The sequence below is a fragment of the Geotrypetes seraphini genome, chromosome 7 (genome assembly GCF_902459505.1).
Source record: "Geotrypetes seraphini chromosome 7, aGeoSer1.1, whole genome shotgun sequence".
In the NCBI taxonomy this organism is placed as follows: Eukaryota; Metazoa; Chordata; class Amphibia; order Gymnophiona; family Dermophiidae; genus Geotrypetes; species Geotrypetes seraphini.
The window spans coordinates 15,193,196-15,218,265 of NC_047090.1; the positions used below are offsets into that span (position 1 = coordinate 15,193,196).

General features: G+C 41.3%; 1 protein-coding gene across 2 annotated transcripts in view; it reads left to right on the forward strand.

Annotated features, from left to right (window-relative positions):
• Positions 1 to 25,070, forward strand: part of TBC1D15 (TBC1 domain family member 15) — a 113,744-nt gene that overhangs the window by 15,173 nt on the left and 73,501 nt on the right. For both annotated transcript variants that reach the window (XR_004540111.1, XM_033951820.1), the window contains exons 2-5: positions 11,019 to 11,117; positions 11,446 to 11,520; positions 18,098 to 18,236; positions 21,287 to 21,500. Coding sequence is in view for 1 of the 2 variants with exons in the window: in XM_033951820.1 (XP_033807711.1) it covers positions 11,019 to 11,117; positions 11,446 to 11,520; positions 18,098 to 18,236; positions 21,287 to 21,500 (527 nt within the window). In the remaining variant the exon portion in view is untranslated. The remainder of the gene's footprint in view (positions 1 to 11,018; positions 11,118 to 11,445; positions 11,521 to 18,097; positions 18,237 to 21,286; positions 21,501 to 25,070) is intronic.

A 25,070-nucleotide genomic window follows, 5' to 3' on the forward strand; every position in this document is an offset into this window, starting at 1 on the left:
TAGTCACTTTTGGGGGGGCCAGCTCTGATGCTTAGTGCTTTATTTGCTCATTTGTTGTTGATGTGCTGTGTGTTTTCTATGAAACCAAAAAGAAACAGGAATGTCGTACCCCCACAGTAGATGCACAAACAGAAAAAAGGATAGTCCTTCCTTAGGAACACATGAACTTTATTGGCGAATCACATAAGACGGATTACAGCTCAGCTTGACACGGCCAGTGTTTCGACTCGAATAATGTCTTCATCAGGAATCCTCTCAAAGGCTTGAGGATGAAAAACAGTAGCAGCAGGATGCCAAAACCACTGTCTTTTCACGTCAACATTTGGAAGTGGTTCTGGCATCCTGCTGCTCTGGTGAATCGCTCTGTTTGTAAATTACTGCCTACTGTTTTTCATTCTGGTTTTCTGCTTGTGTATTTTGTATGCACAGTGCACACACAAAATGATGATAGGTAAATCCCACATAGCTTATCCAGTTTCCTGTCCATCTTCTATTCCTTACTCTCCTTTAGCACGGGACAAGACTAAAGGATCTCTCTTTTGAATTAGATGTATTCTTCATCTCTAACACATCCACCTTGAGGCTTTTCAAAACATCACCTCCTTTTCCATGAAAAAATATTTCCTTAGATTACTCCCAAGTCTGTCCCTTTCACCTTCATCCTAGATCTTCTCATTCAAGAACTTCCTTTCAGTTGAAAGAGATTTGCCTCCTTACATTTATGCCATGGATATATTTAAATGGCTCTCTTCTATTGCCTCTCTTCTGCCTTTCTTTGAAAGTATACTTTGAGGCACAGTGGTTAAAGCTGCAGCCTCGGCACCTTGAGGTTGTGGGTTCAAAACTACACTTCTCCTTCGGACCCTGGGCAAGTCACTTAACCACCCTAAGGTTCATTAGATAGATTGTGAGCCCAACAGGACAGTCAGGGAAAAATGCTTGAGTACCTGAATAAATTCATGTAAACCGTTCTGAGCTCCCCTGGGAGAACAGTATAGAAAATTGAATGAATGAAATAAATGTATTAATTTTTATAATACATAACATTACAGATTTCTATTCCGCCTTTACCTTTCGGTTCAAAGCGGATTGCTTCCTCAGGCTCCTATTTGTATGTCCAAAAACTACATGATCCTTTACTTTTTTGGGGGGTAGGGGTTGGGGGAGGTGGAATCCAGTAGTTTTTTTTTCTTCTTTACGACTTTCAGCTCAGTTACACCTGGCATCTGTAGGGATATGAACAAGGAATTTTTATTTTCAGCTACCCCGGGGTGTCTATTATATCACTTTTTAGATCAACCATTGCAGCAATATTTTTTTTACATCATTTATAAACTTTTAGCCTATTATATAATAATTAAGAAAAATTTTCAATTGAACTTTTACCTTATAACTTTTATCCCTTTTTTTTTTTAATATATATTATTACTTAATGTATAAATAGTTAATTTTTATAATATTTTATGTTATTTACTATGTTAGTAAATTTTAGTATAAATTTCTTAATTTTATAATATTTCATGTTACCTACTACTTTAGTATTATGTTTATTCATACACTGTACTTCGCTTAGATATAATTTTAATTAAGCGATTAATCAAATATAAATAAAACTTGAAACTTGGTTGGACCAATAGAACTCGGCTAATATACATACGAAAGGGGGGAAATTATTAGGGCAGATTTTACTGTTACCCTATTTTTAATAACTAGGTTTCATTGTGTAAAATAGCACTGTGGATCAGTGACTAAGCCTCCTTTACTATTCCCCCCTTCCCCCCAAAAAAAAAGCTGGGGCCAATGCTTACCAATCACTTTGTGGATGTGACCCCTTGATTGTGGCCAAATAAAATTGTGATGCGCTAATATAATCTCAGGTTGTGACCCCATTTGGGTTCTTGACCCACAGTTTGGAAAGTAATAATCTAATATAATAAAACGGTAAGCCGCACAAGCGCACTTCCTATGTGTGCGTCCGTTTTCCGTGAGCTGTAGCACACATAGGAAGTGCGCATGTGCGGCTTATGGTCTGGCCTCACAAGGCAAGACAAGTTGATGTCGGCCGCGGCGGCTGCTGCCCGCCCGAAGCTCGCTCTCTCTCTTCCTCCCCCCCCCCCCCAGGCGGATGTTGACCGCGGTGGCTGCTGGCCGCCTGAAGCTCTCTCTCTCTTTGGCAGCCCGAGGCGGATGTTGGCCGCGGCGGCTGCTGACCGCCCGAAGCTCTCTCTCTCTCTTACTCCCTCCCCCCCCAGGCGGATGTCGGCCGCAGCTGCAGGCTGTTAACATAAGTAGGCCATGGAGTTCAGCAGGAAAGTATGGGGGGAGGAAAATACTGCACAGGGAAGTGGGGTGGGAGGGAAATGCTGCAACACACGAAACTGGAGGGGCAGAAAAGGGGTTGATGGACAGGGGAACAGGTGCTGATTAACTGGGAGGGGGCAGAAAAATGAAGACGGGGGGAACAGGAAGGAGGTGATGATGGACAGGGGGAGGTAAAACAAAGGGAGAAGGGCTTCTGCTGGATAAGGTGAGCAGTGATGGGGTGGTGGAGGACACAGGGGAGGTAAAAGGAAGGGAGAATGGACAGGGGGAGCAGGCAAGGGGTGGTAGTGGACAACCAAGGGAAAAAAAAAAGACAGACAGAAATACAGAAAGCGGCTAAGGAGAGAGAGAAAAAAATAAAGGCAGACACACACACATATATTCTAGCACCCGTTAAAGTAACGGGCTATAAGACTAGTAATAATAATAACAGTTTATATACCGCAGGGCCGTGAAGTTCTATGCAGTTTACAATAATTACAAAGATGCAACAGATTGAGTGGAACTTACATAGTTGGAGATTAGTGGCTGACAGTTTAAGATATCAGTTGTTATGGGAGAGATTGTGCAGATCAGCTACCTGGGTACTTCAAGAACAGGTATATTTTTAGGTGTTTCCTAAATTCACCATAGTTATTTGCATGTGTAATTAGTTTTTCCAGGTCTTTGCCCCATAAGTAGAGCATGACATGGGGACAAATTTTTTTCCCCATTCCTGCGGGAACTCATTTTCCTGACCCAGTGAGTTCTTTCCCTGTCCCTACCCCATTCCTGCAAGCTCTGTCCTCGCTTGCACAAGGCTCAGGCACTTTAAAATCATAAGTGTTCAAGGCTTGGGCAGTTAAGGCAGAGCTTACAGGAATGGGGTAGGGACAGGGAAATTGAGTTCCTACAGATACAAGGCCGAATTTGTCCCTGTGTCATTCTCTATTGGAAAGCTCTGTTCCAAGCATTCCCAGATGAGAGAACCAATGTCTTCACTTGAGCCATCACCCTACCCCTTTCTCATCTCTGAGTTCACCACAGCCGTGCTCGTTTTGTAGTGTGATATCTCCTGGTGACACAGAGCTCATTGATGGTAATGTCGGAGAACAAAATTCTTGTTTTGGATCTAGGTTCATGAAGAGAGCCCAGTGTGTTTTAGATTTATTTTTATTAAAACAGGAAATACAGTCCTAAAGGAATTTCACTTCCTATTTTGCATACTAGAAACGTGATTTTGACCGTTTAGGTTGCAGCATTCTGTTAGCTCAACAAATCTTTCATCATTGTCTGCTTTTGACAGTTTGTAGCCTTCATTTCTCATTTAATGCTATTTAAAAAAAAAAGGAAAAAAGTTATTTGACTTATGGAATATATCTTCAATAGATAACTTCCAAAGAAACCATAAATATATCCTAAAATATTTATAATTTTAGTGTGACTTAACCCACAGTATCATGTTATATTACTGTAATTCACATTATTTAAATCACTGTGGAAAGCATAATAATGTGATACAAAGCACACAGATGTAGGCAAGGCACCTCTTTCTTAGAACCATAGAAAATGAAGGCAAATAAAGACCATACAGCTCATCTAGTCTGCCACCCATACCATCTACTATCTCTTAAGAACATAAGAATTGCCATACTGGACAGACTGAAGGTCTATCAAGCCCAGTATCCCGTTTCCAACAGTGGCCAGCCAGGTCCCAAGTACCTGGCAAGATTCCAAGGAGTAAAACAGATTTTATGCTGCTTATCCTAGGAATAAGCAGTGGATTTCCCCAAGTCCATCTCAATAACAGTCTATGGACTTCTCTCTTAGGAAACTATCCAACCTTTTTTAAACCCTGCTAAACTTAACTGATTTCACCACATTCTCCGGCAACGAATTCCAGAATTTAATTATGCGTTATGAGAAGAAATATTTTCTCCAGTTTGTTTTAAATCTACTACTTAGTAGCTTCATCACATGCCCCCTAGTCCTAGTAGTTTTGGTGTCATATCTACCCTTTCCACTCTATTGTATCACCTCTGAGCCATCTCTTCTCCAAGCTGAACAGCCCTAGCCGCTTTAGCCTTTCCTCATAGGGAAGTCGTCCCATCGCTTTTTCATTTTGTCACCCTTCTCTGTACCTTTTCTAATTCTGCTATATCTTTTTTGAGATATGGTGACCAGAATTGCATACAGTATTTGAGGTGTGGTCTACTATAGAGCGATGCAAGGGCATTCTAACATTTTCATCTTTGTTTTCCATTCCTAACATTGTATTTGCTTTCTTAGCCATCGCCGCACATTGAGTTGTGTTTCAACATATCCTCAACTATGATCCTTTTCCTGGTCAGTAACTCCTATATGCTTATCCCCCACTTTCTTTTAATCCTGACGGCCTTCATCTCCACCACACCCAATGCATTCACTACCTTTTCTGTAAAAAAAGTATTTCTTAGATGACTTCTGACTCTGTTCCCTTTTCATTTCATTCCAGAGTTTTCCTTTCAGTTGAAAGACTTGCCTCCTGTGCATTTATGTTTCTATGATGATATATTTTGCCTTTCTTCCAAAGTATATATATATTGAGGTAAGGGGGCCATGGATTTGATATACTGCCTTTCCTTAGGTCCAACCAAAGTAGTTTGCATATTATATGTATCCAGGTACTTAGGGGTAGGCTCAGTCTAAGTTTTTTGTATCTGGGACAATGGAGGGTTAAGTGGCTTGGCCAGGGCCACCAAGCTACAATGGGTATCTTCGTTCTTCCCTCAATCCTCTTGTCATCCACATGGAGCAGAATGCAAGGTTGTTAATGAGTTCCCAGGTTAAGAACGAGTTCCATTCTTAAGTTGAATTTGTATATAACTCAGATCCTACACAATATACAGTCTATAAAAACATTAAACATTACTTTGTTTTGAGGACTGTTTCTTTATTGTAGTTTACTGTATATACTTGAATATAAGTCGATCTGAGTATAAAACGAGGTACCCCTTTTCCGCCAAAAAAGATTGACTCGAATATAAGATCGGGAGTGGTGGTGTTAATATGCTTGTGCCCTGCCACCCCATCTCTCCCTACCCTGTGAGGCTCTCCACCCTGTCCTTCCTTCCTCCCTGCTAGGCTCTTGTCTGCATTCTGTCCCATCTCTTTACCTTTTATCCTGTCACCCCTCTCTCCCGATGTCCTGCAAGCCTCGTATGACCTGGTGGTATATTGGTAGACCAGGACAGGAGGAATCCCTAATGTCTCCTGTCCCAGACGACTCTAACAATTTTTTTACCTCCCTCCCGTCTCCATGTAACTTTTTCAGCTTTTTGAATCCCTGATGGTCCAGCGGTGTATTGGGCAGGAGCGAGCTTTTGGTGCTCCTGCCTCATGCTGAGCCCCTCCCTCCCTGAATGGCTGCCTGAGTTCTCGCGGTCCAGTGGTGTACCGGGCAGGAGCGAGCTTTCAAAACTTATACCTGTTTGACTTGGTCTAAGCCAGAATGTATAAGTTTCGACCTGGCAGCCTCGTTAAAATTTTGCTATACTTGCTGTACGACTATGTCTAGGTCGGCCCACCTCCCGCCCGTCCCCTCCTCCAAAACACCTCTTTTCACTCTAAGCGTTCAGAGGCAGGGGAAAGGCCTAAGATGGTTTTAGATACATCTAAAACCAGCTTTGATTATCGGTTCTTGGACGATCTGTCTTCTTGATCGTCCAAGTACCAATTTAGGCTACTTTTTGGACTTTATTTATTTATTTATTATGAGCCTCTTAGGCTATAAGTGGTGTATAAATACTAAAAATAAATATATACTATTGATCTTTTTCTGTTTGGAAAAACCATCCATTTAGTATTAGTTCTGTTCCCTAGCCATTTTCCAATCCAGTTTTGGACTTCCTGTCCCATGACTTTTTTAATTTCCTGAAAAGTCTTTGAGGAGGGACTGTCGCATACCTTCTGATAATCCAGATAACAATGGTGTTTCCCAAACTTTTCCTGGAGAAACCCCAGCCGGTCAGGTTTTCAGGATTTCCACGTGAATATTCATGAGTTAGATTTGTATGCAATAGTGGCAGTGCATGTAAAATCTAACTCATGAATATTCATTGTGGAAATCCTGAAACCCTGACTGGCTTGGGTTTCTCCAGGACAAGTTTGGGAATCACTGAAATATACTATATTGAAATAATATAAATCCCATATTTTTATACCTTAAAAAAATCTTAACAGTTCCACTCATGCTCCTTCCAGAATATGTCCCCAAAAAGCCTGCATTAATACTTTTATACATTTTTAAGAGCCATTTTATGTGCATTTATTCCCACATACATGCAAAAATGACTTTATAAAATGACTTCTTTATTGTGCTCGTTTTTTTAAAGTTTTGTCTATTTGTTTTAGACTTTGTTACTTTTTTGTGCTGCTTGTTTTTGTTCTTTTTAATTACTTTTTTATCTTGCTTTATTTTTTTATATATAGTAAAGAGTAATAGCAGATAAAACCAGCATGGCCCATCCAGTTTGCCCAAAAAGGTAGCCAGGGTTATATCTGATGCCTAGTGTAGTTTCCTCTCCTCTCCTCTTTACCTTTTCAGTTATAAAGAATAAAGGAGAGATTTAAGTTGGAATGAAATTATGGAGCATTTCCACTTCACTATATCTTCAAGCTATAGAGGTGTGTATCAATATTTTTGTGGCTGTGAACCATAACAGTGGCCAAATAAAATTGTGTGACTCCCCCTTTGGACATGCAGATTAATGATGCACCTATGGAGAAACCACCCATATCATGACCCCATTTGGGGTCCTAACTCGCAGTTTGGGAGCCTCCTGTGTTTATCTCACACTTTTTCTTGAGTTCCATCACTGTTTTTGATCCCACCATTTCCTGTGAAAGAGAATACAAGGTTTTCACTACCCTCTTTCTTGATGTTGTTTTTAATTCATTTCCTGGTACCTTTATTTTATGTCCTTGTAGTCTTTGTTTTTTTGGAAAAGTGGTTGTATCTCCTCTGTCCCTTCTCTCCTTCAGGTTATACTTTATTCAAGTCTTCGGACACAGATGCTATACCATTTTGGTCCTTTGTAAAATATAGCCTCCAAAATTGAACATAGTACTCTAAATCTGGTCTCACCAATGACTTGTGCAGGTGTAGCTTCACCTCTTCTGTTTCTGCTGATTATACCCCTCTCATTGCAGTCGTGCATCCTTCTGGTTTTGACCACCGCATTCTCTAATTGTTTTATCACCTTGAGATTCTCGGACACTTAACACCCCGATACAATGCAAATCAACTTCCCAGCTCCTATTTCAGGCACACCAAATACATTGCCCTATGTTTCTGTACATTAAAATTTAACTTTTGAACACATGATAATGTTTGATGACTTCTGTTTGAACGATCTACTTGTTTCACCAGATGCTATATTCTGCTTTTGTACCTCTGTAGATAGCTTATATACATTACATTACATTAGTGATTTCTATTCCGCCTTTACCTTGCGGTTCAAGGTGGATTACATAAGAATTGTTATGATCTTAAGAAGTACATATTGAGAAGTATTTGAGGAATACCGTAGTTTGAACATTTTCTAATTTGCTAAGGAGTAGATTGGTAATGCAGGAGGAGTTTGGAACATTATTTGTTGTATTATATTAGTTTTATGTATTTTTTTGAAGAGTATGGTTTTTGTTTCTTTTTTGAAAGTTTTGTATATATCATCAATTATAACCCGTTTTTGTGAATCGTGGGGAGCAGAAGATGTGCCTGTAGGGTATTGCATAAAAAATGAAATGGATGGACTTGTTGAACTTGTTTTAGATGTTTCTTGCTATATTTAGTACTGCTGCTTTGTTCGTCAATAAAACAAGAGAGTGTTAGAGCCACACTTTCGGCACCCTGAGGTTATGGGTTCAAACCCCACACTACTTCCTGTGACCCTGGGCAAGTCGCTTAATTCTCTACTGCCCCAGGTACATTAGATAGACTGTGAGCCCCCCAGCTCTTGAAGTAGCTGTGTGTAAACCGCTTTGAGTGTGGTTGTAAAAGAACAAAAAGGCAATATACAAGTCCCAGTCTCTTTCCCTATAACAGATTTAAACATAAAGTTTAATTGCTGAGCATTAGCCCAAACTTTCAACGTTTGTTCTTGTACGTTCTACTCCCTCTGGAGAAATACTTTTCCTTTCTAACCCTTTAGCAATATCGCATACAAATATATGTTGCTCTGTTCTTTCTTTTGAGCAAACTCCGCCATTCTCTACTGCCGCTATCTGGTTCTCTTTACCACCTTAGGCTCTATCTTCATGTCCCTCAGTTTATCTGTGAGCCTTATATGGGGGCTTTCCTAAAATCTATTTAGACCACAATTTAGGTTCTTTGGAGAAGATTTGCCATTGGGGGTTTTCTTCTTGTTTTCTTGGGTCTTTTGTCATTTTTAGATTGGTTTTTGTTGGGTTTTTTTTTTCTCTCTATGCCAACAGTGAAAGCATACTGGAGGCAACTCTTCTTTCAGCTTCAACTGCCGTAGCAGAAGTGGCTTCTTCTGGGCCTAGGCCAGTGTTATGATAACCTGGTGTTCAAGAAGTTTCTATCTTGCGTTTCTATGTAAAAGATTCCAACACCAGTAATTGGAGGCTTTTTTCCCCCAGGTATAAGTTATTAGGAAACCAGATATAAATATTCAATATAGAGCACATTTTAGAAAAGAGTTAATTTAAGATGTCTTGTGTTGATTCAGAGTTATTACTATGATTAATTTTAAAAAATTTTATACTGCTTACAAAACTAAGCAGTTTATATTCAACATAGAAATCTTTGAAAAGGTAGTAAGTAGATTTTGTATCTATCGAAAGCTACTGCTACCCACATTCTGGACTAAAACCTGCAAATTCACATAATATCATCAATACAAAACAATAAATCCTCTTCAACTCCAATAAAACTGTCCTAGAAGAGGCATTCCACATGAACACATCAAGAAATAGTTGCATTTGGAAACACTGCCCTGGCAGTAGATTCACACCTTCAAAAGAAAACATCAAATTTCTAACTCTTACGTGTATTACATTAAGACAGAATTTATGGCCAAGTTACAGAATATAACAACTCTTCATGCTTCATCAGTAGGGTACATGTGATCCCATGGAGTAGACAGGTTAGGACCTCAGGCAAGCATGTTCAAAAACTGTTTAGGGAAAGGGAAGGGAATGGGGACTTGTATACTGCCTGTTTGTGGCTTTGGCCACTGGAGGATTAAATGACTTGCCCTGGGTCACAAGGAGCAGCACTGGGATTTGATCTCGCAACCTCTGGGTGCAGAGGCAGCAACTCTCCCAGTGAGCCACACCTTCAGTCTGTCCCAGTCTGGCAACTCTTATGTTAGTTGAATATAGGACAATCAAGCCATTGTGACATCACTGAGGTTGGCTCTGAGGCATTATGACGTCACAATCTCAGCTCTGGAATGTTGCTACTCTTTGGAGTTGTAAATAGGTAGTTGTGATCTGGGTTGGCCACTGTTGGAAACAGGATACGGGGCTTGATGAAAGGGAATGGGGACTCGTATTCTGCTTTTTTTGGTGGCTTTGACATTCAAAGCGGTGGGCACGGGGTCACATGGAGCAGCACTGGGATTTGAACTCGCAACCTCTGGGTGCAGAGGCAGCAACTCTCCCAGTGAGCCACACCTTCAGTCTGTCCCAGTCTGGCAACTCTTATGTTAGTTGAATATAGGACAATCAAGCCATTGTGACATCACTGAGGTTGGCTCTGAGGCATTATGACGTCACAATCTCAGCTCTGGAATGTTGCTACTCTTTGGAGTTGTAAATAGGTAGTTGTGATCTGGGTTGGCCACTGTTGGAAACAGGATACGGGGCTTGATGAAAGGGAATGGGGACTCGTATTCTGCTTTTTTTGGTGGCTTTGACATTCAAAGCGGTGGGCACGGGAGGATTAAGTGACCTGCCCAGGGTCACATGGAGCAGCACTGGGATTTGAACTCGCAACCTCTGGGTGCAGAGGCAGCAACTCTCCCAGTGAGCCACACCTTCCCTTTTGCTCTGTTGTCTTCAATTTCCACTTTTCTCTGAGTCCTGCTAATGGAGCTACTGTACAAGGCGGATTGATAGTGCTGATCACACTTGTCTCTTCAAAGACTCTGCTGCATGCCACGAAGTGAACCGTCAAATCACTGTTAGGGTTGGATTACAGCTCCTTCATATAGAAGGGAAGATCTAGCAGGTTGGGTGGCAAGGCTTTTGTGCGAGACAACTTGTTTTCTTTCTAAACCAGAACATACCTCTAGCATAATAATTGTTTTGTTTCATATTTCAGTTATGATTTGTTTGGATACCTGAAGAATGCAGGACCGATCTTTTGGTGGGATAAATAATTGAACTATTCTTCAGCCTTTGCGAGAAAGAGGAGAGGTGGTGTAAATTTCCCTGAACCCCTCCCTTGCTGTACACCACAGACTCGTTATTAGCTTTGTCGGACCTGATTCAAGCCATATGTTGTTTGTCCTCGTTACTGACATCACTGACCACCAGTTTGCCGTTGCTTTCTTCCTGCTCACCTTATCTCTCATGGGCCATTTGCCTGAATTTGAGACTTAAGTAATTTTTAGTCCACACAAACAATGTTTAAATGTATGTTTGTGATTAACAGCAAGTTACTCTTGCAAATATATCCTTTTCAGTTGCAAAACTTGGCGTTGTTTCAGGTCGTGTATGAACAGGAAGGCGTGTTTATCCATTCATGCTGTGAAAGAATCGATGACCAAGACAGTCTGACTTCAGGAACATTGCGCGTGTTTGAGAAGGTACTTTCAAATTTATCAGTTGTTAAAAATGTTGATTTAAAAAGAAGTCTGGTTATAGTACTTAAATATTTTGTGTTATTAGACTTACGGCCTCTTTTACAAAGCCACGCTAGCGGCTGCCCTGCGCTAACGGCCCCGAAGCCCATAGAGATTTAAAGGGCTTCGGGGCTGTTGCCGCATGGCTTTGTAAAAGTGGCAGTTAGTTTTGGACAGCAGTACTAGGACTAGTGTAAATATTTTGTTATGATGTCTGAATTGCAGCTTTATTGCAGTCATTTTTTTTTTTTTTTAATTTGAAAAATCATTCTTTTTGATATCTTTGTTCTAGGATGCAGAAGTAATAGTGGAGTGGAGACCATTGGATGATACTTTGGATTCTGCTAATATTCTTTGTGCTGGAAAGGTAGTCTCAAAGATGCATTAGCATGTTTTATTTTTATTTATGTATTTCTTTTTACCATATGTTACTTGCATATATATTATGACTGACTTTGTATTTATTTATCAAACTTGTATCCCACTCCAACAAGGTTATTGGCAGGTTACATAAAAAAATATCAGTGAGGTAATTTTGTCACCAAAAATGTAAATACTTGTAGTAATTCTGATCAATTGACAAAACTCACTTAGACACTGTGTTGTCATGAGCTACCAGCCATATGGAAATACCATTATCAAAATGAATCTTAGAAGAATGGGCAGGACCAAACAGTCCAAGCCAGACAATTCAAGCCGCAAAGGCTAAAATCCAATAATCATAGGCTCCTCTTGCGTCCGGGCGGAGTCACTTTAAAAAAAACTCGGTAAACTTGAGAAAAACTTGTGCTGCTCCTGAACGCAGAGTACATAATTCCCAGAGCTACAGTACAAAACAGTGTGTCAACACGTGGTAGCACAAAATACCAAAAAAACAAAACAGTAAAACAAAAATACACAAAAAAGCCAAGTACTTAGCTGAGAACAGTTGAAACGTCACTAGGCAACACTTGCCACAAAAGCACTGCAGCGTTCACACTTTAGCGATTCAAGACTTCCAATGTTGCTTTTCTTGTGGCTTTAAGTTCCTTCCCCGCTGTCTTGTCGTAATTCAGACAGCATCCAATTCAAGCTGTGCCACAACGGACCAGGGTCCACAGTCACTTCAGCCCTGCCCTAGCTCTCCACTTTGCTCCTCCGCTTTCACAGGATGAACTCCAGGCCAGTGGCAGAAAAAATAATAAACCCTTTCTCTACAAGAGCCTTGTTTCGCGCCCTTGTGCTGCTTCAGGGGAAAGCCGACAGTCGACGACCGGTCGATGGTACGGACAACAGGATGCCCTGACGTAGGAACAAAGGACTACTACTCATACACAAGAGAGGTCAACCTCACAGCCAACAAAGGAGAACAAGCAGGAAAGGACAACCCAGACACAGGAGGGGATGACCACACAACAAACATGGGAGATAACACAGGAGCAGTAAAGGATATCGTAAAGGAAACTGTAAGGACAACCAAGAGTAGAAAGTCCAAAAAGGTAACACGAAGGGAACTTAAATGCATGTATACAAATGCTAGAAGTCTAGGAAACAAAATGGGAGAACTAGAGACGATAGCAAGACATGAGAACATGGATATCATTGGCATAACAGAAACATGGTGGAATGAAGAAAACAAATGGGACACCGTACTGCAGGGATACAAACTATATAGAAGAGATCGAGTAGGGCAGAAGGGTGGAGGTATTGCCCTATATGTTCAGGAAGGAATAAAATCTGTTGAAGTGGCTACAACGGAAACAAAAGAGAAGCTAGAGTCCCTCTGGGTCAAGATTCCTGGCCAAAACAGCGCAGACATGAAAATTGGCCTTTATTATCGTCCCCCAGGACAGGCGGAGGAAACTGATTCAGAAATGATAGAGGAAATCAAACAAGAAAGCAAAACGGGCAATATAATAATATTGGGAGACTTCAATTTCCCGAGGATAGACTGGAAACTAGGAACCTCCAACTGCGGCAAGGAGGCCAAGTTCTTGGAGGTGCTAGGGGATTGCTTCCTGGAACAATTGGTAAAGGAGCCGACAAGAGACAACGCCACCCTGGACTTGGTACTAAATGGCCTCACGGGACCGACAAAAGAAGTAGAAGTTACGGTACCGCTGGGGACGAGCGATCACAATGTGATCAACTTTAAGCTTGACATCGGGAATAGAAAACGTGCCAAAACCTTAACCAAAACCTTTAATTTTAAAAAGGGCAAATACGATCGCATGAGAGCCATGGTGAAACAACGACTCAAGAAAAAGGTGGACAAACTTGAAACGGTAGACCAGGCATGGTCCCTACTGAAAAATACTATCTCAGAAGCACAAAATCTCCACATTCCAAGGATCTCCAAAGAGGGGAGAACAAAAGGTAAGGGAGAACCGGCATGGCTTACCAGACAGGTGAGGGTAGCCATAAAAGAAAAGAAGGACTCTTTCAAAAAATGGAAACACATGAAAACAACCGAAGCATGGAAAATACATAAAGATGATCAAAAGAAATGTCACAAGGCGGTGAGGGAGGCCAAAAAGGACTATGAGGAAAAAATAGCGCAAGAAGCCAAAAACTTCAAACCCTTCTTTAGATACGTGAAAGGGAAAAAACCCGCAAAAGAGGCGGTGGGACCCCTGGACGACCAGGGAAGGAAAGGGTACATCAAGGAAGATAAACAAATTGCTGACAAACTAAATTCCTTCTTTGCGTCCGTCTTTACGGAGGAGGATACCGCTAAAATACCAGAAGCAGTGAAAGTGTTTAGTGGAGTAATAGAAGACAGCCTCACCACAGTTGAAGTGGAGTTGGACCAGATATACTACCAGATCGACAAACTTAAAAGTGACAAATCCCCTGGACCGGATGGAATTCACCCGAGAGTTTTAAAGGAATTGAAGGTTGAAATCGGAGAGCTATTGCAGAAACTTGCCAATCTGACAATCAGAACTGGACAGATACCAGAAGACTGGAAGATAGCGAATGTCACGCCAATTTTCAAAAAAGGATCGAGAGGGGAACCGGGCAACTACAGACCTGTGAGTCTTACGTCTGTCCCTGGAAAGATGGTTGAAGCACTGATCAAGGATAGCATAGTCCGGCACCTAGATACACACGACTTGATGAAACCCAGTCAACATGGGTTCAGGAAAGGGAAATCATGTTTGACGAATTTACTTCAATTTTTCGAGACCGTGAACAAGCAAATTGATAGTGGAATGCCGGTGGACATAATATATTTGGACTTCCAGAAAGCATTCGACAAAGTTCCACATGAAAGGCTTCTCAGGAAACTACAAAGCCATGGAATAGAGGGAGATATACAAAGGTGGATAGGCAAATGGTTGGAAAACAGAAAGCAGAGAGTGGGCATAAATGGAAAGTTCTCAGACTGGGAGAAAGTGACTAGTGGTGTGCCCCAGGGCTCCGTGCTTGGGCCGATCCTATTTAATATTTATATCAATGACCTGGAAGACGGAATATCCAGTGAGATCATTAAGTTTGCAGACGACACAAAGCTATGCCGGGCAATCAGATCGCAGGAGGATAGCGAGGAACTCCAGAGCGACTTGTATCAGTTAGAGAAATGGGCAGATCAATGGCAGATGAAGTTCAACGTGGAGAAATGCAAAGTAATGCATTTAGGTAGTAAGAATAAGGAATACGAGTATAGAATGTCAGGCGCAACTCTGGGTAAGAGCGAACAAGAAAAGGACCTGGGTGTACTGATAGATAGGACCCTGAAGCCGTCGGCACAATGCGCGGCAGCGGCAAAGAAAGCAAACAGAATGTTAGGCATGATAAAGAAAGGAATCACGAGTAGATCGGAGAAAGTCATAATACCGCTTTATAGAGCAATGGTCAGACCACACTTGGAATACTGTGTCCAACATTGGTCTCCCAACCTAAAGAAGGATATAAAACTGTTAGAGAGGGTGCAGAGACGAGCAACGAAGTTAATAAGAGGTATGGAGAACTTGGAATATGAGGAACGACTCAAGAAACTAGGACTGTTCTCCCTTGAGAAGAGAAGGCTGCGAGGGGACATGATCGAGACGTTCAAAATGCTGAAAGGCATCGATAAAATAGAGCAGGAAAAAAAATTATTTACATTGTCCAACACGACACGGACAAGAGGACATGGTTTGAAGCTAAGGGGGGACAAGTCCAGGACAAATGTCAGGAAGTTCTGTTTTGCGCAGCGAGTGGTGGACGCCTGGAATGCTCTCCCAAAGGAGGTTATCAAGGAATCCACTGTGCTGGGATTCAAAGGCAAATTAGATGCACATCTCCTTATGAGAGGCATAGAGGGATATGGGTGACTAAAACTACATCAGGTGTATACCTGACTGGGCCTCCGCGTGTGCGGATCGCCGGACTTGATAGACCATGGGTCTGATCCGGAGATGGCAGTTCTTATGTTCTTATGTTCAGAAAAAAGGGCTCAAAACAAAAGAGCATTTCTTCTGACACCACGGCATAGAACCACAAGTAGCAGGCAGATTTCCTCTGTCCTATGCCGTGGTGTGAGAAGAAATGCTCTTTTGTTTTGTGTTGAGCCCTTTTTCCTGAAGCATATATATAACATTTTCTATCCAATTTATTTCATTTTTCTATCCCATTAGCCCCAACGAGCTCAGAACTGGTTACAGGTTAACATACATAATATATAGTTAACAGGTTACAATTTGCCTTAGTTATAGGATAAGTTGTTTTTTAAAAATCCTAACTCAATACATACTAGGGATCTAATACCAATAAACATAATATACAGTTTACAGGTTAAATTTGTCATAGTGCAAGATTTTTCAATACAAGTTTTTATCCTAATGTGACACCTACCGAGGATCTAGTACCGATATACATTTCTTTGTAATCTATCAGTCATGGGCGGGGGAGTTAGGTGAAAAGGTCTATTTTTATTGCTTTCCTAAAGTCAAGGAGTCCTTCAAGGGACCTGATCTATGGGGGCAGTTGATTCCAGTGGGAGTAGGAACATAGTTTGATGGTTTGTAGTCGAAGAGCATGATCAGGGGGGGTGTTGAGGCATATTTCACCCTGGGAGCGGCGGGACCTGTTTGGCACATATGAAGGAAGCTTGGTTGTCATGTTGCCTGGTGCCATCTTGTGCAAAGATTTGAACGCTAGCATCAAGCCCTTGAAGACGCAATGTTTGGGTGTGGGTAGCCACTCAGCCGACAATAAGAGCCTGGGAGACAGGAGGTTTTTTAGAAGTCCAATTGCCATGTTTTGTACACGCTGGAAACATATGTTCTTCACTGTGAGACCATTGAATAGCACGTTGCAGTAGTCCATCCAGAAGAGGCCTAAGGCATAAGTGGCATGCCTAAGTGCCAAGGAGTTTGTACGTCTGACAGGATTCTGAGTGGCATGTGAAACGCATTCCCTTGTCCCTTTCACTGTCTGTGTAGCTTTTTCTTACTGTCGTTTAGTTACATTTTGATGTACTGCCTTTCTTAGTTAGGTAAGGATATGGCAAAGCAATTTACAAAACCTATTAGAAAAGCTTGAAACAGAAAATGCAATCATCAGAGATAAGAAACAGGAACTACAGCAGGGAAGTACTGAAGGACCAGTTCTGGATGCTAGGAAGGAAGCTGAAGACCAGAACGCAGAGGATAGCATTCTCTGAGATCCTGCTGGTACCCAGGGCTGCCGAGAGGCAGATGGAGCTGCAAGCAGTCCACGTGTGGATGTGGCGCTGGTGTGAGGAAGAAGGATTCTACTTCATGCGCAACTGGATGATGTTTGGGGGGAAGAGCAAGTTATTCTACCTCAGCAGAGACGGAACGAGGCTACTTGCAAGCAACATCAAGAGAGAAGTTGAGAAGTTTTTAAACTAGGAAGAAGGGGAAAGCTGACAGTCGACCGAGAGAGAGAATCAATGGTTCGGGAACTGGTATACCCGGAGTATACCGTGCAAGCAGATAGAGGGAAAGACTCACCGGACCACAGGCAAGACAGATCGATTCCGTACGAACATAAGGAAGTTGTTCTTCACCCAGAGAGTGGCAGAAAACTGGAACGCTCTTGCGGAGTCTGTCGTAGGGGAAAACACCTTCCAGGGATTCAAGACAAAGATAGACAAGTTCCTGCTGAACCAGAACATACGCAGTTTAGGGCTAGTCTCAGGAAACTGATCTTTGACCAGAGGGCTGCCGTTTGAGCAGACTGCTGGGCACAATGGACCACTGACCCATCAGCAGCAATTCTTATGTAAAAAAGAGAAGTTAGTCACACTGTGTCTTTTTTTTTGGGGGGGGGGAGCTGGAATGTAGAACTGCTGTTCTCCGCCTTCTGATTTTCCAAACTGAAAGTTTGTGTGCACTTTGCATTAAAAATTGCCCAGGGTACGTCTGGCTTGAAGTTTTGTACCTGCTTTGTAGGCTAAATTTGGAAAATACAATGTATTCCCTAATCTAGCGTCTCCTTAAAATGGATGCAAGTACACATGTAAAAAAAAAAAAAAGGCATTTTTCAGACGGTCCTCTTATGCAGATAAATTGCTCTTGAAAATTGTCCTCTTAATATTGATTCGTACAGTATATTGAACAGCATAATTCTAAATTTAATTTGATGTACTGTCATGTTTTGCTTAGGTCGTTCTCTTTCAGTCCCCAACAGATGAGCCCAGGTAGCATTCTGAGCCACTAAATAAGCACATACTGATTTTTCTACCTTTTGTAGATTCCTTGGCTGCATCAGCCTAGGATAATCCTTTCTGCATTATTCTGGGATATGGTATGGTATGAAAGCAGTTTTGCAGGCCCTGACTTCCAAAGTAAAAGCCAAACATACAGACTCTTTAAGAAAGAAAATCCCACCAAATTAGCTGAATTGGAAGTAGAAGTTGTCACATCTACATTTGCTCAACATTATTTGTAAGGTAAAAGAGGCCTAAGCATGAATAATAATTTTGATTCCTTATGCCATTGATTTCTTTTTAGGATTCCAGTTCAGTTGTGGAATGGACGCAGACTCCTAAAGAACGAACTTTGCATGGACCAGAACATCAAAATAGTTATGAAGCTGAATGGGACATGGTGAACACAGTCTCCTTCAAGAAGAAGCTGTGTACCAATGGAGGTTTGTATAATATGTACATTTGAGATATTGATAAAGCCCTAAAGTGTTCTTTTTTTATTTGTATGATGATTTGTCCGTAATGCAAACTGAGAGGGGACATGATCGAAACATTCAAGATATTGAAGGGAATTGACTTAGTAGAGAAAGAGAGATTTCTTCACTCTCTCCAAGGTGAAGAGGACGAGAGGGCACTCGCTAAAGTTAAAAGGGGATAGATTCCATACAAGGAAAGGAAGTTCTTCACCCAGAAGCTGTTATAGGGGAAAACACCCTCCAGGGATTCAAGAAAAGGTTGGATAAGTTCTTGCTGAACCAGAATATACGCAGGTAAGGCTAGACTCTAGTAGAGCACTGATCTTTGACCTAAGAGCCGCCGTGTGAGCGGACTGCTGGGCGCGATGGACCACTGATCTGACCCAGCAGTGGCAAATCTTATGTTTAAGCAACTCCTAGAGCATTGAGAACAAAGGTACTGAGTTGGGTTGCTGTAGCTGGCAAACCTCATCAAGAAAAAAAATGGTATTCCTCCTGAAGTAATTCTTTGCAAGGTTGACTTTGCATAGGTTTCTGCACAAGGAGCAGGAGACAGTAGGGGGGGGGGTTCAAAGTAAGCTGGGGAGAGAAAGCTACTGAATAAGATTTGCTGAGGAGTCTGAGGAAGGCGAAGACCGGAAGAGCCATGTCATCATTTGAAAACATTTTGTATGGTCTGCTTACTGCTTTAATTTATAATATTGGAACAGTACTGTACTATGATAAATTGTGATCCGTTTGGGCCTTTAAGGGAGCTAGTGGGATATAAATGCCACTTATTAGGGTCTCTTCTTAAATAATGTCATGGGGATGTAACGTAGTGGTTAGAGCTGCAGAATAAAAAGTAGGGAAGCCAGGCTTTAAATGTCACGGATGCCCTTTGCAATCTTGGGCAAGTTGCTTCACCTCCTATTGCTTCAGTACCTGAGTGTTAACTCGCCATGAACTAAATTTAAAATAATAGCAATAATTAAAGAAATTTGCCTCAATTATAACCTTCATCAGGCAACTACATTGGCTCCCAATATCATCCCAAATAATCTTCAAATCACTCGCTGTCTTAGATCTGAGACCTTACTCTTTGGAGCTGGCTTTATCTCAAGGATCCTCAACCCTAAGTGTTTTGACTGTTTTGATTTGTTTTCTATTGCATTGTGACTTTCAAGAAGCAGGGACTGGCTGTTGGTAGCAAGATACAGATAAAAACTCTTATTGATATGAAAACCAAACTATTCTGTAGCGCCTGATAGACCGGTACAGTTTACTGATGGGTAATATCTCATCATGACCAGCAGGTGGAGACTGAGACCAAACTTTGGTATGGTACATAATAGCTGTCCCTCCCCATATACATTAATCTTCTCTGTCTCAGCAGGTGTTGGTTTGGTGAGCTGTACCCATCTCTCCTTGAATTGCTGTTGGAATTTTAGGGCTCCTAGTCCTGTTTTGGTGCCGGACTGAGCTTGGGTGGGCCCTGTTTGGGGGTCTGTCCTACCTCGGGGGTGTCACACCTGGTGGGTCTCGTGCTGGGTCCCTCCCCCCCCTTCTTCCACCTCCCCAAATACTTTGTAGAGGTGCCTGAGCAGTAAGCCTTGCCACCAATGCAGGCAAGGCATACTGCTTGGAGAGCCAAATGGAGTCTGTTCTGTTAGAAAAAAAAATCCTGAGGCAGTGCCGATCTAAAAGGCTGCTTTCCCTTTAAATTCAATGTCATTTACTGTATTTTTCAACTAACTGGCACTTTTCTTTTAGCTAGTTCTAGTTTTGCATTCAGATAACTCTTAGATATGAGAAACACACTAATACTTAACAATTACATATAATTACATATAATTGGAAAAATTATGACAGATTAAATTACAACTTTTGGTGGAATTCTGTATGTCATATATATAAAATGGAGCGTACAATAGCAACACAGAGAGGATATTTTGATAAGTTTCAGAAAATATGGGGACCATTAACAGATTTTTGCAATGAGTAATAACATTTTCCCAAAGTAAGATATTCGACATGAGGGTTTGTGGGTGGGTAATATTTGTTAATACTATAAGGTATATGAATGTGTTAATAATTTTGATATATTGTAGATGGAATTCCTGTAGAGGGAGGGAGGGGATGGGAGGGTTTTCTATCCTAATATTAATTCTTTAGATATTAGATGTTCTATAATATCTTGAATATTATATACTGCATAGGTACTGATTGACTGAAATGTTATATTTAAAGTGTTATATGAAAGTTAATCAAGTGTATATATACAAATTCAAATGATTTTATCTGATACACTTGTTGTAATATGTAAAAATGAATAAAGAATTTAAAAAAAATACTTAATAATATGAAATTTGACAACTGGAAATGCATGAGTCCTTGTTTATATAAGAATCTTTTTTACTTTTTGAACATTTTGCTTCCCGCAGAATTAGTTCAATTGGTTTTCTAGCCCATCCTGCCAGGATAGCCCAAAACAGGCTACACAGATAACATTCACAATCGTAGGACATTATTCGCCTAACAAGCCGTGGCGTAGTAAGGGTGGGGGCGGTCTGTCCCAGACGCCAGCAACCCCTCCTCCTCTTCGCCCCGCCTCTTCTCACTCCCCTTGCCATGCATTGCGCCCCCCTCTTGCCTTCCTCCGTTCCTCTAGTTGTTCACCGCCATGAGCAACAGCTTATAACATCCTCCTCGCAACCATGTCATCTCTTCCAGGTAACGTCGGTGGGAGAGACGGGGTCGCGAGGAGCGCATTGAAGTCCTCGTTGCTCGCGGCGGTGAACATCTAGAGGTACGGGAACGTGAAAAGGGGGTGCACATGTGGTAGGGAAGGGGTTGGGTGGGGGGGTGCCTCTTTCCCTTGCTACGCCACTGCTAACAAGTTAATAATGTCGGACAAGACTAGTTTAACTAACTAGATCATTTGGATTATTATTCAGATGCCTCAGCGAGATATAGAGGGAAACAGTGATATGTGAACGTGAAGTGCTTAAAAACAAATAACTGTGTTTTTTTTCTAGGTTCTTTGTGTTCTACCAACAGCCAAAGCAAATGGTCATTCCTCTTTAATCTGAAAACAGACTTGAAGTCAATTAAGCAGAACAAAGAAGGCATGGGGTGGTCATATCTGGTGTTCTGCTTGAAGGATGATGTAGGCCTCCCAGCTCTTCACTTTCATCATGGAGACAGCAGGCGGTTAATTGAGTGCCTTGAAAAATATGTAACGCTGTGCGAGTAAGTGTCAGAACTCTACATTTTTCACTGCTATTTGTGAAGATACAATTCCACGCAGTACACAGTTTCCAAAGATGCTCCTTACACTGACATGCTGTTTTAAAAATCTGCTACTTTTGATTTGGAATTGGAGAGAGAAAAACGGGGACTGGGGAGGGAAAGAGGGTGGGAAGGTTGAGGAGGAGCTTCTGGGATCAGGAGAGGGAGCCTCAGCATTGTGGGGGAAGGGAAGTGTCCTTTCCTTTGTCTTCGGTCTCTTCCCAACCCCCCCTCCTCAAATCACCATCCAGTCTCTATACACCCTCTCCTACAAAATCTCGCATGCTCTGTCCCCAACTGATTCCTCGTTTTCTAAGCCACTCCAGATATGCTTTTCATGAGCCAGTCCTTTATTTTATTCATTATAGAAATTTCTATACTGTCTAATTCCCAGGCGGTTTGCACATACATATTACCTAAAACAGCACAAGACAGGAACAGATCATCTAAAATTGAAATACACAGTAATTCCTTAAACAGGACACATCAGACCCTATAAAAAAGCATTGACAAACAATTGTGTTTTGAGGAGCTTCCTAAAAGTTCCTCTATCAGTGCATTTTCTCAACTGCCCTACCAGTAAGTTCCATAATGTCACTCCAGCACAACAGAAGGTCATTGCACAAGTTTTGACATATTTTGGATTAACATTAGCCTTTAACAAAGCAGCATTTTCAGAATGTAGCAATCTTTTAGGCTGATAAGTAATCATCTTACTCTTAAAATACCCTGGGATTGTACCGTACAAAAATTGATGACAAATCATTGCAACCTTGTACTGTACTTTAAATGCTACTGGCAACCAGTGCAATTTCTGAAGCCAAGGTGTAATGTGGCCATATTTTGCTGTTCCTGTAATCAATTTGGCATCTGCATTCTGCACTATTTTCAGTGCACCATATTGCACCATTTTCTCAGTTTCTTGTCATACCTCCTATATCTCCACGTCCCCCCCCCCCCACCCAACCTATACTTTCTCCATGCACCCTGACACTGTTCAGACTGATAGAACGAAGACAATGTTGGGCCTCATTTTACTCCAAGGACAAGCAGGGCTATAACATCCTCAGTTAGTGATTTCACCGACGGAGCCTGATAGGGGAAGCAACTTTTTTCTAGCAGCCTTTGGATAGACTCCCTACACACGTATTCCCACCTGTGGCTGTCCCATGGGACCTCTTCAGTTTAATCTTTTCTGCAGAGCCAATTGGATCTGTTCAGCTCTTCATTTGCTGTCATTTATTGTTTTTGTCTTGCATTCAACCTTTAGTACCTTAAAGTTTGTCATTTCTTCTTTGAGGTCTATAAGTCCTTTAACTGACATGTTTTTTGTTGTGTTTTTTTTTCCTTGAATACCAAGGAGTTCCTTTGTCACAGTTTCAGCAAATTTTAAGCTTTTATTTCTTTTTCACATTTGCTTAGAATGAGCTATTTGTAGGCCTCAAGCTCCTGGCAAGGGTGTATTTGTTACCATCAAGTCATTTGATTTTGCTGCAGCTATTTGCAAAAGGATTGTATCCATCCCATCCCATACGAGTTTCAAGTTTATAAAAAATTTGTTATCCCGCCTTTTCAAACTTTCAAAGCGGCTTAAAGCAATTTAAATTAAAAGCTAATTAATATCTCATAAAAACGGGTACAATAACACACAAACCAACTTACACATAAGGGAAAAGGGTAGAACTACATTTAAGGTAAGGATTACTAAAGATTTTTCCTTTTTCTGCGCTAAAGATCAAATTAATTGTCCTTAAAAGGTCAATCATACAGTAAAAGCATTGTTTTTAAGCTGGTCTTAAAATTATCTAACATGTGGATTTCTCGTAGATAAGCCGGTGTCGAATTCCAAAGCGTGGAGCGGGGGGGGGGGGGGGAAGCAGTAACAGAGAAAATATTATTGTGCATAGTATTAATGATTTTTAGTGATGGAATTGTTAACAAGTTTTGGTTGGATGACCTTAGAGCGCGTTATGAACTAAGGGGTGTTGGGAGTCTATTAATAAATTCAGGCTGTCCTGTTTGAAGGTTAATAGCAATTTTCAACAAGGATTCATTGCGATTTACAATAAGATTCTAAACCATTAAATATGGACAACATTGGTAGGCTTATTGAGAGAAGTTTGTTTACCTGAAGTGGTAATATGAGTTTTGTTGATGTTATGGATACCCACTCATCGTGTCTGCAATGCCTGGGACCTGACCACAATCACTTTCACAGATGTCAAAGATATCTATACATGGTAGAGAGAACCTTCTCAGTGATGAGACCAGTCCATTGACATTAGAAACGTTGGTCTCATTGGGTCCATGAGCTGCATCGGATGCTGGAAATAAGAACATAAGAAGTTGCCTCCACTGGGTCAGACCAGAGGTCCATCCCGCCCAGTGGTCCGCTCCCGCGGTGGCCCATCAGGTCCGCGACCTGTGAAGTGGTTTCTGACCACTTCTATAACCTACCTCAAGTTCTATCTGTACCCCTCTATCCCCTTATCCTCCAGGAACCTATCCAAACCTTCCTTGAACCCCTATACAGAGTTCTGGCTTATCACCTCCTCCGGAAGCTTGTTCCATGTGTCCACCACCCTCTGATTAAAAAAGAACTTCCTAGCATTTGTTCTAAACCTGTCCCCTTTCAATTTCTCCGAGTGACCCCTAGTGCTTGTGGCTCCCCACAGTTTGAAGAATCTGTCCTTATTCACTTTCTCTATGCCCTTTAGTGTCTCGATCGCTCTCGAAAGTGAGAATCGGTAGAGTGCACTGGGAGTGCTCACTGTCCGATTCCCTTCAGAAGAGGAAGTATTTGACCTAATCTTTATCGAAGCGTGATGTTGGGTAGAGGCTGTGACACATTTAAGCACTGAAGTGAGGCACTGAGAACCCTTGATGTGTGGACTGCTCATTTCTGTGTCATTGATAGGCTCCACAAATTTTTCCAATACACTCCCAAGTAACTCAGGAGGATGTGGCGCCGATTTTGCGAATGTTTTGCTCGTCTTGCAAAACACTCGCAAACCGGTGCACTCGTAAACCGAGGTACCACTGTATATATAGGATACTGCATATAGAATTTTTTTGTACTTCTTGATGGTGTGAAGATTCTGCTCTTTATAATTTTATCTTTTATTGTATAGGAAAGCTCTTTCTAAGACCATTTTTGAAAGAAAGATGGTTTTGCATAAATTCCTTATGTTGATATTCTCCTACGATTTTTTAATATTACTTAAACAACTTTCCTGAGAAGCTATGTAATTAGTATGAAAATCCCTCATGGTGGCTTAGGTAACAATAGTAGATGACTTCCCCCTTTGCTGACAGTAAACCTAAGTGCACTTTCTTAACTCCTGTTTCTTCAGTAGGGAGTTTCATGTTGGTTTCTTGATACTTCCCAATACTATCACATCCTATCATGATGGCATTGAAAAGAGAGAACACTTATTGAAGTTCTTATCACAGGCTTTAATAACACAGATAGAGTAGGTAGCAGGAAAATGAAATTAATTTTGACTCGGACAAAAAAAATATAGATGAATC